At 45.6% G+C, this 15,467-nt stretch overlaps 1 protein-coding gene across 2 annotated transcripts in view; it reads left to right on the forward strand.

The window, feature by feature from the left end:
- PRKCB (protein kinase C beta) overlaps nt 1-9,135 on the forward strand; it is a 107,527-nt gene extending 98,392 nt beyond the window's left edge. The window contains exon 17 of one of the 2 annotated variants that reach the window (XM_060786462.2): nt 8,474-9,135. In XM_060786462.2, the coding sequence (XP_060642445.1) occupies nt 8,474-8,626 (153 nt within the window). In that variant the 3' untranslated portion in view covers nt 8,627-9,135. Of the gene's footprint in view, nt 1-2,519; nt 5,046-8,473 lie in introns of those variants that run through there. The other variant, XM_060786461.2, reaches the window with a different exon arrangement.
- The last annotated feature ends 6,332 nt before the right edge of the window (nt 9,136-15,467 follow it).

The raw sequence follows: 15,467 nt of genomic DNA on the forward strand, positions 1-15,467 counted from the left end.
TTCCAAGAACCTTTAATTCCCAGCATTTTGTAAAAAAATATGTATATTGTGATATACACTCTGCAATTAGAGCAGTATGATCCTCAGTTAAATGAAGTTCCTTGTGCCTTCTTTCCACCTTGATCTATTTTCTTTTCTTTGCAAAACATTTTCTGTTTGAATGGTAAGTTGAGAGCAATTGTGGTTGGTCCTTAATGCAAAGTGGCTAATGCTGTTTAAAAGCGACTGTCAAAGGTCCCAGGTTTTGGGGCCCTCAGGGCCTGGGATGATCCTGATCTCGCATTAAAGAGGCGTCAAACTGCATTAATTCCGCAGTGTAGATGCACCCGTTGATGTCAGGACAGCTGCTCCCTGCAACTTGCCGTCAGGAAGGAAAGCCATTAATTTTGATGCCGACGAAGGCTGACGCAGCCCCTGGTCTGGCCGGTCGGCAGAGTCAAATGTTATCCAAGACGTTGTTTGGTTCCATTAATAGCTTCAGAGGTTTGATCAAAATCCATTTTTTAAATTTTAAAAAATCCTGGTAAATTTAGACAAATGGCTCACTGGTCACTTGGCCACTGAACCCTTTGGACAAAAATGGAGAGATGTCTGTCTCTTATTATATTTAATAGAGCGAGAGGGAGGTTCAACGCCTTGCAGTCTTTGCGATATCCAGAGAATAATAATAACAATAATAGCTTACATGATATGAGGATTTAAAGATAGAACTGCAAAGACTCTGGCACAAGCCAGTCAAGGTGGTCCCAGTGGTGATCAGCACACTGGGTGCAGTGCCTAAAGACCTTGGCCTGCACTTAAAAACAATCGGCGCTGACAAAATTTCCATCTGTCAGCTGCAAAAGGCCACCCTACTGGGATCGACACACATTATTTGCCAATACATCATACAGTCCTAGACACTTGGGGAGGGTCTGACATGTGATCAAATGCAAAAGCCAACAGAGTGATCTTGTCTGCTGTGTACTAATCTTGTTATGTATCAAATAATAATAATAATAATAATAATAATAATAATAATAATAATCTGTTTCTTAATATAGGCTCACAGTTTTGCATCTCTCACTGATATCCAAAGCTCCTGAATGGAATACATTATTATTATTGTTAATGTTATTGTTGTTGTTATATTTCCCCTATCAATGCCATAAGGGTGACCCAAAGCAGCTAATTTCACAACAGCTTCCAAGAATTTCAAACTTAGGGAGCATCTATACTGCAGAATTTCTACAGTTTTGGAGAGTGGCGAGCTTTCCTTTTTTCTGAGGTCTTTCAATAGATGGAAATCACTCAGGGATGCTTGAATTCTATATTTCTGCATTACAGAAGGGGGTCAGATTAGATTGTCTTTGGGGTTACCTTCCAACTTTATTGAATTTTGGACTGCTTTGTACTCTCCTTTAGAGGTCTTGGATGGGAATCTTTGGAGAATCTTGTATTCCTGCATAGGAAAAAGGGCTGGTCTAGATGGCCTTTGGAGTTCCTTCAAACTTGAGTGGATTGTTGGAGGACAGTGGGAGATCTTTCAATGGAGGTTGGATGGGATCTTTCAGGAGTGCTTGAAGTGTACATTTTTGCTAGCAAAAGGGGTCAGTCTAGATGTCCTTTAGACTATTGCATTTTGGATTACATTGGACTCTGTGACTGGGCATCTTTGGTGATTGTTTTATTCCTGCATAAAAAGGTGGGCTTTGGGGGTCACTTCTGACTCTAGTGGATTTTGGACTTCCCTGGATTCTCCTTTGAAAGTCTCATTTGGGCATCACTGGGGGAATCCTGTATTCCTGCATAGAAGGGGCTTGGTCTAGATGGCTTTTGGGGATCCCTTCCAAATCTATTGAACTATATTCTGCCTTAAAAACAGTGGGGTCTCCTTCTTTGGGGTCCCTTAAAATATGTTTAGATGGGCATCTTGTTGCAATTTGTGTTCCTGGAAGAATGGGGTTGGACTAGCTGACCCTTGGGGACCCTTCCAACTCAACAGTAATGTGCTTCTAAGAAAAACGAGAGATACAAGAATGATAACCAATGTGTTTATCTATTTGTTCAAAAAAAGAGAGAGAGGGATGCCCCCAATCCTTGCATGTGGCACATTTCCGGACAGGTATGGTATTGCATGCACCAGGCAAAGAAGCCCCACAAGTAATTGCCTTGCCATTTCATCCTCCTTTTACAATTACTTGCGAGGAACCGGCCGGCTCCCCATTTCCCAACACCTCATTGACCCCCAAAAGTATTAATACTCAGCAGTTGCCTCTGCCAAGCGCACCCTTCCTCTTCCGAAGGTCTTTGCATTCCTCCTTCCTTTTGATTTCTGCCATTCTGCTCACCTGGAATGACTTTTGCCTGAGCCATGCAGGGGACCGTGATGATGGGAGAATGGCCGCCAGCCGCACCTGACTTCTTTACGTTGGGAGTTTGCATTTCCTTTGCTTTGGTTTTCTGTTTGCACACGCCGTTTTGCACACCCCTTTTTTTGTCCCCCACCTACCATGCATTCTTTTCTTCCCCTCTCATAGTGCGGACGCAGCGCCGAAAACTTCGACCGGTTTTTCACCCGCCACCCGCCCGTCTTAACGCCACCCGACCAGGAAGTCATCCGGAACATTGACCAGGCAGAATTCGAAGGATTTTCCTTTGTTAACTCTGAGTTTTTTAAGCCTGAAGTCAAGAGCTAAGTAGCCCTCGTCCGTCGCAGTTGCAAACCACCCTCCATTGCTCCTCCTCCATCGCTCCTCCTCCTCCTGCTCATCCGTCATGGCGACATCCCTTCTTAGCTTTGGGTTTTCTTTTGGGGTGATGCCAGAATGGCCATCTCTCCAAGGTCCAAAGGTTCAAGGGGGCATTTAAGTCCAAGTTACGTGTCCAAAGGTGATCCTTTTGTGGCGATACCAGAATGACCATCTCTCCAAGATCCAAAGGGTCATAGATGACATTTGCATCAGGTCCAAGTGTCCAACTTATGCATCCAAGATGGGTTTTTTGGTGGTTATACTAGAATGGCCATCTCTCCAAGGGTCAAGGGGAGCATTTAGGTCTAAGTTATGGGTCCAAATGTGATGCTTTTGTGGCAAAACCGTAATGACCATGTCTCCAAGTCCAAGTGTCCTTGATTACATTCATAAGGTCCAAGTGTCCAACTTATGGGCCCAAAGATGTCCCCTTTTTCTGGTGGCATCCATAGATTTGATTCTGTAACTGCTGGTGTTGCTCTTTCATATCAATTCTAGAATGTCCAAAGGGTCATGGGGCACATTGCATCAGTGTCACATATGGAACAAGTGCCCAAGGTGATCCTTTTGTGACAACACCAGGATGACCATCTCTCCAAGGTCCAAAGGGTCATAGATGACATTTGCATCACCGAGTGTCCAACTCATGGGTACAGAAATGCTCTTTTTCTTTGGAGGTATCCATAGATTTAACTTAATAACCATTTATGTTGCCCTTTTGAGCAATACTAAAATGACCATCTCTCCTAAGGTCCAAAGTGTTATGGGGGACACTCAGGTCCAAGTTATGGGTTATGGGTTCAAAGATGCTCCTTTTGTGGTGATACTACAATCACTTTCTCTCCAAGGTCCAAAGGCCATAGATGACATTTGTATCAGGTCCGAGTGACCAACTTATGGGCCCAAAGATGTTCCTTTTGTGATGATATCAGACTGGCCATCTCTCCAAGGGTCCAAAAGGTCATGGGGACATTTGCATCAGGATCATACATAGGACATGTGTCCAGTTTATGGATCTAAAGATGGAGAACAGAAAGTTGAGAAAAGGGGACATGAGAGCCATATTTAAACATTTGAAAGCATGCCCTATTGAAAATAGAGGCAAGCTTGTTTTCTTCTGCTCTAGAGACTGGGACACAATGGAGCAAAGGATCCAAATGGAAAGAAAAGAGAGTCTACCTAAACATGAAGAAGAACTTCCTGGTGATGGGAGCATTTTGACAGTGGGAAATATATTATGGGGTCTCCTTCTTTGGAAGTTGTCAAGCAAAGGCTAGATGGCCATCTGTCGGGAGGGCTTGGATAGTGTCTCCCTGCATGGCAGAAAGGGGTTTGACTGGATGGCCCTTGGGGCCCCTTCCAGGAATCTATGATTCTCTCAATCTATCTCTTTCTCTAGAGGTTTCTAAGCAGAAGCTGGACAGCCATCTGTTGGTAGGGACCGGGCAGTGTCTTCCTGCCTGTCTGAGTGAGATTGGACTGCATGCCCTCTGAGGGTCCCTTCCAGGAATCCATGATTCTATCTATTTATCTATCTCTTTCTCTGGAGATTTCCAAGCAGAAGCTGGATGCCCATCTGTTGGGAGGGATCAAGCAGTGTCTTCCTGCTTGGTGGAATGGGGTTAGGCTGGATGCCCTCAGAGGGTCCCTTCTATAGGATTCTATGTGATTGTGTCATTTTGTGTTCCTAGTACCAGGAAAGAGGCATACATGCACACAGAGAGGGAATGCCAGTGTGGACTTTGGCACTCCATATTGGATTGCAGGTTCCCCACTAGATGATAATGATGATGATGATGATGATGATGATGATGATGATGATGACAGGAGGGTTCCTTTGAAGAAATGGTCATTCTGGCATTCCTTCCATTTCCTTTCCCAAACCTAATGGAGGCGAATGGGGCAGGAGGTTCAGGGCTCTGTGTGTCCGGTTGCCAAACCCACAAATTCCCCTTCTGTCCCTCTGTGCTTTCCGTGTGTCAAACCAAACTAAACAAATTGAAGCCGGTATTTTAAGAAAAGAAGTCGGTATTTGTGTTACTTGACTGAAGCTGTAAAGTATTTCAATTTTCCTTTAATGCTATAACCTTTTTTGGGGGGGAGGTGGGAGAACCCAAGAATGATGGGGTTCCGAAGTGTCTGTATTTGCAGAGAGAAAAGGGGGGAAATCCTTGCAAGATGCTGCTGACCAATTCTTGTATTTCCTCACCTCCTGCTTGAGGGGTGTTTTGCTTTGAGTCGTTCATGTGCCAACAACAACTTCTTTTTTTTCCAGATACAATTATAAAATAAAATTTATCAAAAAATCAGAAAGCTTGTTTGCAAGAAACCTCATTTTGTGGGCCGAATGTGCAGAGTTTGCTGGTTTGGGGACTAGCTGCAGAAGGAACAAATTGGGGAAAATCAAATTTTGCAAGCAAAATGCCCAACTTGTTTGTGGACTGTGTTTTGTTTATATAATTCACATATTATTTTTTAAATTCCCAGTTTCCTCATACTGTTAACTCTGTGATTTTATTCCTCCAGGGTCACTGCTAACCACGGGGTGCATTTACATCAGACTTGAGCAAACTTTGACCCTCTGGGTATTTTGGACTCCAACTCCCACCATGCCCAACAGCCTCAGGGCCTTTCCTTTCCCCCCTCAGCTGCTTAAGCAGCTGAGGGGGAAAAGGAAAGGGCCTGAGGCTGTTGGGAATGGTGGGAGTTGGAGTCCAAAACACCCAGAGGGTCAAAGTTTGCCCAGACCTGATTTATATGGTATAATTAGCTCAGTTTGAGACTACTTTTACTGTTGTACTGTAAGTTCCCGGGAGTTCTAGTTTTGTGAGGCCTTTATAGCCGCCGATGTTCAATACTTGCAAAGCTACAACTCCCAGGATTCCATAGCTGTTAAAAGTGGTGCCAAACTGTATTAATTCTACAGTGTAGATGCGCCCTTTCTATGCAATGTTTTATTGTGGCTTTCAAATTTTAAGAACAGTGTTTTGGAAACATCAAAGACTTAGGAAGGAGAGCCAGGCTGAAATGTCAAATCCAGATGTTCAAGAAAGTGGAGGTTTTCTTTCCTATTTGTGAGAAAGTTCAGTTTTGGTAACAGTAGAAAGACAACTCTGGTGACTCCTCTGAATGGGCGAATCCACTCCGGGTTTCCTTCAGCCTTTTTAGAGGCTTATCCAAATTACTGGGAAGGTTCAGCACCATGGAGAGCTCCCTGTGCTCTGCAAAACCTGGAGCGGATTTACACAAACATGGATGGAATAAGAGAAACATGCATAGATTGTTTTGTTTTGAAAGCTCTCCTTACAGGGGCACAGAATAACAACATGACACAAAGAAGACATTGCAAGGGTGGGACTTTTGCAGCTAAAAAATGCAATATATGGGAAGGTAGCCATTCGTGGCACCTTCTTGGAGAAGTCCTGGAGCCATCCTTTTGAAAATCTAGGATGGGAAGCTGGAAAGTGGATTGGGATTGGACTGGACTAAATCTGGGAACCTCTGAATATACCTGGAAATATATAGATATAGATATATATTTGAGAGAGAGAAAGGATCTAGTCTCACTTGGAAATGACTTTACCTATATCAAGGTTGTCCCTCACTTTGGCCCCATTGGGATCTATGGGAGCTGCATAGAAACCTCCTTTGCCAAAGAAGCACACAATCTTTCTCCACTTCCACTTTGAAATGCAAAGCTGCCTTATCAAAGTTCATTCCCAGCCTTGGCATTCTGTTTATTGCATTTGAAGGGATGCTTCTTCCTCTGCTTTGCGGTCGTTTCAATTAAAGATTTGCACCATAAAAGCAAAAAGCAATGGATTATGATTGCTGCATGCCATTTTTGTGTGTGGGGTGTGTCTACACTGTAGATTTAACACAGTTTGAAACCACTTTGAACTACCACTGCACCTGTCGTTTCGCCAGGTCTTTCAGCTTGTCTGCTAAAGAGTGGAAACGACAATTCCAGAATCCCATTGCACTGAGTAATGGCAGTTAATGCGGTATCAAATTGTGTCAGACCTACAGTGTAGATGCACCCAGGGGCTCTCTAAGGGACTTTCTAAGATATTTGTATAGAGCAAAAGCATTTAATGCAATGCAAGATGGGGCATCTTTCCTTTTCGTTGGCATTTTGTCGCTGCATCCTCCTGCAAAGACGGCTTTCTGCATGAATAGCTTGCTTCCTTTGAATCCTGGTTGAAGGCAGGCTCTTTATTCAAGAATTTCTGAAGGTCAGTATATAAAACAAGCCACTGTCCAGACTCACAGGGAAATAATCATTCCTTTCCAGAGAACAAAACAACAACCAAAATCAAGTCTGCTTTCCGATATTGAAAATGCCCTTTATTAATAATGTAACAATCCCGTTCTATTATTTGTCATTGAATGTCCCCGTGGATCAAAGGGATGGAGAGATGGACAAAGGGACGGACAAATGTGTCAGTAAGTCTGTCAAGAATCCAAGGGTGGATCCCAAGGGTAGAATGGGTGCAGTCTGACCCCACTTTCACCAGCATGGCTCAATGCTGCGGGATCTTGGGAGCTGCAATTTGACTCACTTTGGCAGAGAAAGGTGAAGACTTTGGGAAATAATTTTATCACATTGAGCCCTGGCAGCTTAAGTGGGGCCAAACTCTATCCATTCTACAGTATAGATAAGGCATGGGCAAACTTCGGCCCTCCAGGTATTTTGAACTTTAACTCCCACAATTCCTAACATCCTTGGGCCCCTTCCTTTTCCCCCTCAACCCTTAAAGTGACTGAGGAGAAAAAAGAAAGGGCCTGAGGCTGTTAGGAATTGTAGGAGTTGAAATCCAAAACACCTGGAGGGCCGAAGTTTTCCCAAGCCTGATATAGATGCACCCTTGGACTCATTAGCCAACAGTCTCCTACTCTTACTTCCTCTTCCACTTCCTCTTTTTTTCTTTCTCTTTTGCTTCCTCTTCTTCCTCTTCTTTTTCTTTCTCTTCCACTTCTTCCCCTTCTTCTTTTTCTTCCTCCTCTTCCTCTTCTTCCATTTCTTTCTTTCTTTCTTTCTCTTCCTCTTCTTCCTCTTCCTCATCTTTATCTTCTTCTTCCGGTTCCTTTTTTCTTCCTCTTCCTCTTCCTCATCCTCTTCTCCCTCCTCTTTATCTTTTTCCTTCTCTTCCACAACCTCCTCCTCCCCCCTTCTTCTTCTACATATTATTTACGCTGCTTTATTTCACTAAGAAGATCTTACTCTGCTTTATCTCTCTAAGGAGCCTCTGGTGGCGCAATGGGTTAAACCCTTGTGCCAGTAGGACTGCTGACCAAAAGGTTGGCTGTTCAAATCTGGGGAGCAGAGTGCGGAGTGAGTTCCTGTCTGTCAGCTCCAGCTCCCCTGGGCAATGTTCTTGCAGATAGCCAATTATCTCACAGAAGAAGCAACTTGCAGTTTCTCAAATTGCTCCTGACACACAGAAAAAGAGAATCAAAACGGCCCACAATAAAAACAATAAAGTAGATAATTTAAATTCTAGGAAAAAACACAGACAAACAATCAAATAGAATTAAACATAGCAACATTTTTAAAAATACATAGTTAAAAGCAATAAGGCCATAAGACAAAACACAGGTTTGGTCTTTGAAAGGGCCACTGAAGGCAGGGCTTGGGTCCCCTTTGGGGTTCCTTGCTTCCCTGGGTTCCTTCCCCTTTCCCTTCAATATGGCTGCCTTAATGGTCTCTTTCTCTTCTTCTTTTGCCTTCCGTCCCGCAGAAGGACAGGCAGGACACCTCCAACTTCGACAAGGAGTTCACCCGGCAGCCGGTGGAACTGACGCCAACGGACAAACTCTTCATCATGAACTTAGACCAGAACGAGTTTGCTGGCTTCTCCTACACCAATCCCGAGTTCGTCATCCACGTCTAGAAAAGTGGCCGGCGGCCTCCTCATCTCCCTCCTTCTGATGGACGCTGGCCTCTTGGGGCCCAAGGGGATCCCCACAAACCCTCTGGGGAGAAGAGACGGCCCTTTCTGAGGCAGCTTTCGCTCTGTGTCTGTGTCTCCGTTGGATCTATACGCCCCGTGGCTTAGTCCTGCCTAAAACAGACCCCATTTGGGGGGGGGGGGGTCAGCCTGTGCATTAACCCCACATCCGATGGGTCTCTTTTGGTTAGGACTAACCAACAGGATCACTTTTTTGCATTTGTCCCTTTCGTGGATTGCATTTCTAGGACTTCCAGCCTCCAATAGCGTTTCCCAAAGTGTTGTCCCCATTTGTATTTCCCCATTCCTCTGGAAGAGGAACAGGCCGGCGTCCCTCGTCCTCAGCATGCTCTCCTCTGTCTCCCTCCGCAACAGTTTTGTGCCATGAACCGTGACCTTGTTTTACAAGAAACTTGTGGTTTGTTTGTCCAAACTAAACCAAGTCCGCCCTGCGAGTGTCTCTTTTCTCGGTTCGCTTTGACCTTTCTGAACCCGGGTCTCTCCTTCAGGAGTCTCTCCATATTTCAGGCTTTCCTCTGGTCCTAAGCTTTTCCAACTCAAATCCTGAATGGCATGGTTTTAGAAAAGTGTTGTGGATGATGGGAACCTGGCAGAGATATCTTTATGGAATTCTGTACTGGATGCCAACATGGCAACACAAATGAACGGTCAATGCAAATAGCTCACCAAAATTGCAGAAATATAGATAGAAAGGCAGTATGCCATCTCTGTGTATTTTAATGTGCAGATTAGTCCCACCTCTGCAATTCCATTTATGCCTTTTATCGTATGCATAGGTGGCCTGTTATATTTGGCTGATGGCATGAGTGACGTATGCAATTCCACTTATTCCATCAGCCAGATACAATAGTCCCACACATACAATTCCATGTATGGCATCTGTCAGATGCATAGGTGGGACTATTATATGGTGCTGGTGGCAGAAATTACATGTAATGTCACTTATTTCATCAGCTGCATACAATAGTCCAACATACAAAATTCCATTTATGGCATTAGCCATATGCAGGAGAGCCATATAATTATTTGCAATTATGGCATCAGCTGGATGCACATGTCGGACTATTATATGGTGCTGGTGGCATAAGTGACATGCAATTCCTCATATTCCATCATCCAGGTACAATAATTCCACACACAAAATTCCATTTGTGACACCGGAATTATACAATATGTAATTCCACTTATGTTATAGCTCAGGCATGGGCAAACTTCAGACTTCCCTCCAAGTGTTTTAGATTTCAACTCCCACAATTCCTAACAGCCTCAGTCCCCTTCCTTTTCCCCCTCAGCCGCTTAAGCAGAAAGGGCCTGAGGCTGTTAGGAATTATGGGAGTTGAAGTCCAAAATACCTAGAGGGAAGGCCAAAGTTTAACCATGACTGAGCTATAGCTGGATCCAGTGAGCCCACAAACCAATTCCACTTATACCAGTGGTTCTCAACCTGTGGGTCCCCAGATGTTTTGGCCTTCAACTCCCAGAAATCCTAACAGCTAGTAAACTGGCTGGGATTTCTGGGAGCTGTAGGTCAAAACATCTGGGGACCCACAGGTTGAGAACCACTGACTTATACCATCAGCCAGATACAATAGCCCCATGTGCACAATCTGGATACATATGCAGGACTATGATATCTGGCTGATGGCATAAATGACATACACAATTGCACTGATGCTATCGGCTAGATGCAATAGTCCCAGATACTTAATTCCGCTTCTGTCACCATCCAGATACAACTGTTTCCTATTGACTCAAAGCACCGCTCTGCTAAAATCTGCACAACTCCCCCTTCATGGATGCCATACTCTCATGGAGGGGAATCTTCTCAAAAGGCGTGTTAGATCTCCTGAACCTGGAATGTGTTTGTGTGGCTCGTTTTCCAAAGGGGCCAAAGAGTGTGCAAGTCCAGAGGGAGGGAGGCTCTCCCTTCTGGAAGCAGGTAGGCAAGACCGAGGAAGAAGGCCCCTCTGGGGCCTGCCAAGGAAGAGACAGCCGATTAGGGAGATCAAGGCGTTCCTGGCCGCTTCCTCCGGCGCCAACGGCACGTCCTTCGCCCTCCGACAGAAGCAACGCCTGGCTGAGCCTTGGCTCCATTAGCAAAGGAGCAGTGGCTCTGCAGCTCCCTTTCTCTTCCTCTCTTGGAGCAGCGGCTGAGATGTCTCCCACGGGAGGAGAAGAAAAAGAGGAGGAGGAGGTTGCAGGCAAGAAAAGGGCAGAGCTGCTTCTCTCTGAAACCCAAATGGGGGTCCACAGTGGGCAGGTTCCCTGCTACAAAGCCTGATCCTTAAGCCCAGTGAGTCTCAACTTTCCCAATGCTGCAGTCCATTAATACAGTTCCTCGTGTTGTGGTGACTCCCAACCATAACATTATTTTAATTGCTTCTTCATAACTGTAATTTCGCTACTGTTATAATGTAAATATCTGACATGCAGGATGTATTTTCTTTCACTGGACCAAATTTGGCACCAATACCCGATATGCCCAAATTTGGATACTGGCGGGGTTGAAGTGGATTGATTTTGTCATTTGGAAGTTGTAGTTGTTGGGTTTTATAGTTCACCTACAATCAAAGAGCATTCTGTACTCCACCAATGATGGAATTGAACAAAACTTGGCACACAGACCAACAGAAAATACTGGAAGGGCATTAAATCCCTGTGCCAGCAGGACTGAAGACCAACAGGTCGCAGGTTCGAATCTGGGGAGAGGCGGATGAGCTCCCTCTATCAGCTCCAGCTCCCCAAGCAGGGGCATGAGAGAAGCCTTCCACAAGGATGATAAAAACATCAAATCATCCGGGTGTCCCCTGGGCAACGTCCTTGCAGATGGCCAATACTCTCACACCAGAGCAACTTGCAGTTTCTCAAGTCACTCCTGACATGACAAAAAAAAAAACCCTTGAGGTTTGGAGTTGCAGTTCACCTCCATCCAGAGAGCATACTGGAAGGGTTTGGTGGGCATTGACCTTAAGTTTTGAAGCTGCAGTTCACCTCCATCCAGAGAGCACTGTGGACTCAAACAATGATACAACTGGACCAAATTTGGCATGAATACTCAATATGCCCAAATGTGAACACTGGTGGAGTTTGGGGAAAATAGACCTTGCAATTTGGGAGTTGTAGTTGCTGGGATTTATAGTTCACCTACAATCAAAGAGCATTCTGAATCCCACCAATGATAGAATTGGGCCAAACTTCCCACACAGAACCCCCATGCTTTGAAGCGACTCGCTGGCACGACCCTCCCTCCAGGCTCCCCTGTTCTCCCTCACCTGCACATGCGCACCATATTGCCATGAGGTGAGCATGCCTGCTCTCCCCTCCCCCTCTTGAAGTCTCAGAAACAGCCCTCCCCGGTTGAAAAGCCAGCCAATCACAATGGAGGAGGGCTTTTGGTGGGAGGATTTGCTGTCAGTTTCCAAAAAGGAAGAGGAAAGGCAGAGAGATCTTCAGCCTTCTCTGCCAAAGGGGTTCCAAGACCATCAGAAATATCTGTTTTCTGATGGTCTGTGGCAACCCTTCTGAAACCCCCTTGCAGCCCCTTCAGACTTCCTGACCCACAGGTTGAGCAATGCTGCTTTAGCCACTCTTCCCCATGCATTTGGAAAGGTAAACCTTTATCCTCGGTATAAAAGACACTCTCTTGATTCTCAAATGTACACATGCATGCACTTGCCATTGTTCAGCTTTGTCCAAGCAAAAACTCCAAATAATGTTGCCGGGCCTTAGAATCAGAGATGAAAATGAAATTATTGATTATTATTATTATTATTATTACAATTATTATTATTACTACTACTACACTGGCCAACACACATTTTAGAATCTCCAGTGTTAGTTCTGTTTCTTGGTATATTTTACCTGATGATTCCAAAAATGGCACCAGTTTCCCTCATACGCTCTAGGTTTTGAGATACAGAATGTTCACCATCTGCTCCATAGACCGCAATTATAACCATATCTAAGAAACTAGAGCTGATGCGGGCTATTGATCGTCTGAATCAGGGACCTAAAGAACTCCAGGAACAGGCTTGAAAACCAAGACACCCCAAGAAAAAAGGGTCACTTTGGTTGGGCTGTGTTGTTCTTATGGTCTCAAAGGGGCCTCAAGGAGTGGCCCTGCTGCTTAGAGACTAGGGTGAGATAGGTGACCTCAGGTGACCTCCAAAAGGTTGAGTGAGACCCAAAGCCATGCCTCCCAAACACAAAAGCATTGCACTGAGCATTCACTGAAATGAATGGAAAGGAGGAGAGCTTCTTTGCAGTCCCAGGGTTACTTTCTGCCACACAAAAGGGGCGACAGGCAGGAACCCCAGGCGAAGAATGGCCATTAAAGCATCTTCACCTTTCCTAATCCTTAAATGCCATTTTGCCCTCATTGCAGCGCCCTTCTCTACGTGACGGATGAAAGCACAGTGGTGCATTGTAGTATTAGAGTTGCGTTGTACAAAGGACAGAGGTGCCTTATGGAATGCAGCACAACGTAAGTCATATTGAAACCAAGAATGGAGGGGACCGACCTTTAATTGCTGACTATTTTAATATAGTAGTGTTTGCAGGAGGGCCTTCTGTTACCCTCCAGAAATGGACTGCAAAGTCCATAACCCACAGTTAATCGAGTATGGCATTATAAAGATTCCTGGGGAACTAACACACACTCACGTAGCCTTCAAAGCTGGCCACTGTTGCTTTAGTCTGGGCCAAATGCCATATGGAATATGCTATAGAACAGTGGTTCCCAACCTGGGGTCCCCAGATGTTTTTGACCTACAACTCCCAGAAATCCCAGCCAGTTTACCAACTGTTAGGATTTCTGGGAGTTGTAGGCCAAACACCTGGGGACCCACAGGTTGAGAACCACTGCTATAGATTAAAGGGAGCCCCCGGTGGTGCAGTGGGTTAAACCGCTGAGCTGCTGAACTTGTTGACCAAAAGGTCACATGTTCAAATCCTGGGAGTGGCGTGAGCTCCCACTGTCAGCCCCGGTTTCTGCCAACCTACTAGTTCAAAAACAAGCAAATGTGAGTAGATCCAGAGGGAAGGTAACAGCGCTCCATGCAAGAATGTCGGCCACATGACCTTGGAGGTGTCTACGAACAATGCCAGCTCTTCGGCTTAGAAATGGAGATGAGCACCAACCCTCAGAATCGGATACGACTGGACTTAACGTCAGGGAAAAACCTTTACCTTTACCTAGAAGGGCTTCATAGGAAACAGAGGATAAGTGTGGGACCATACACAACAGATTTGAAGATGTTGATCGTTTCCTTTTGCAAGCAAATGCAAAAAGATGGCGTGATCTGGTTCCAAGCCCCTTCCTTGCACCATCCATACCCCAGTGTGTGGCAAGCAGGTCACACTCTCTCAGCCTTTGGCACTGATAGCAATACCCAAAGAAGGGAGAGCTATGGGGAAACAGATTGCTTGCTCCTCCTGATATTCCACCCGCCTTTGCTTGCTGCAACACAGCTTGCGCGAGTGACAAACGGAGCTTTGGTGACACTTCCCTTAATTACAGCAACTGATGACAAAAAGACTGGGTTGGGAGAGGGGGGGAATTAATCCGTTCTGACAAATGACTCAGCTCTCTGGAGGGGCGCCTTGTCGTGATGGAGGAAAGCGGCTTCCTTGGAGCATCACACCCCCCCCCCCCCCCAAATAAAATAAATCCCTGCAAGGATTCCTGATTATCTAGTGCTGGTGTTGGGAGGGCTTTGGGGGAATGCAACCAAGGAGGGGATCCAGGCTGCTCCGGCCTTCCTGTATCCCTCTGCTATGTTTGGAGATGGAGAGGCAGCCTTTTCCCCATTTGCAAGAAATGTGGACAGAGCAATGACCTTCCCAGCCCTTCTCCAGCTGCAGGCAGCGGCTGCCTTTGCTCTCATTTGCATCACAATCCGATTCATTAGCCTTTCTTCCAAGGAGGCAGAACGAATCAATTAAGGGGCGGCAGGAAGGCTGAGGCCTTGGATGCCCCCAAGGAGAAGGCCTTCCCCTCCAGAGTGAAAGATGGCTAGCCTGAGGCCCTTTCCTCCATCCCAAGGCACTAAGGGATGCCCTCCATCCAAGAATGCAAATTGCAATCGCACCCCTAATCTACAAAACTGCTGTGCCTGTTGCATTGGTCCAAACCAGAAAAGGGCATGGAAAGCATAGTGCAAGCCTTTCAAGCTCCACCACAGAATGTAACAGTGCACATATGAGTGTGTCCACACTAGAATGAACACATTTTGGCCCTGTTTGAACTGCCCTGGCCCAAAGCTATCAGATCCTGGGAATTGTAGTTTTACAAGGTCTTTCATGTCTCAGGGTGTGTCTACACTGTAGAATGAATTACAGCTTGGCTCCACATGAAATGTCCTGGCCCAAGCACCAGATCCTGGGAGTTGTAGTTTTACAAGGTCTTTCACATCTCTGGGTAGAGTTAATTGCAGATTGGCTCCACTTAAACTGCCCTGGAAGCCTGGGAGTTGTAGTTTAGGTAGGCACCAGCCCTGTTGGGCAGAGGAGGCTCTAGATTAGTGGTTCTCAATCTGTAGGTCCCCAGATGTTTTGGCCTTCAACTCCCAGAAATCCTAACACTGGTAAACTGGCTGGGATTTCTGGGGGTTGTAGGCCAAAACACCTGTAGACCCACAGGTTGAGAACCACTGCTCTAGACCTGGGAAACTACAATTCCCAGGATCCCTAGCCTTGTTTGCCTTTTATGTTTGGAATCCTCTCTGAGTCCCTCCAGGGAGATAAAGGGGAATATAAATAAAGT

Source organism: Anolis sagrei, chromosome X, assembly GCF_037176765.1.
Source record: "Anolis sagrei isolate rAnoSag1 chromosome X, rAnoSag1.mat, whole genome shotgun sequence".
In the NCBI taxonomy this organism is placed as follows: Eukaryota; Metazoa; Chordata; class Lepidosauria; order Squamata; family Dactyloidae; genus Anolis; species Anolis sagrei.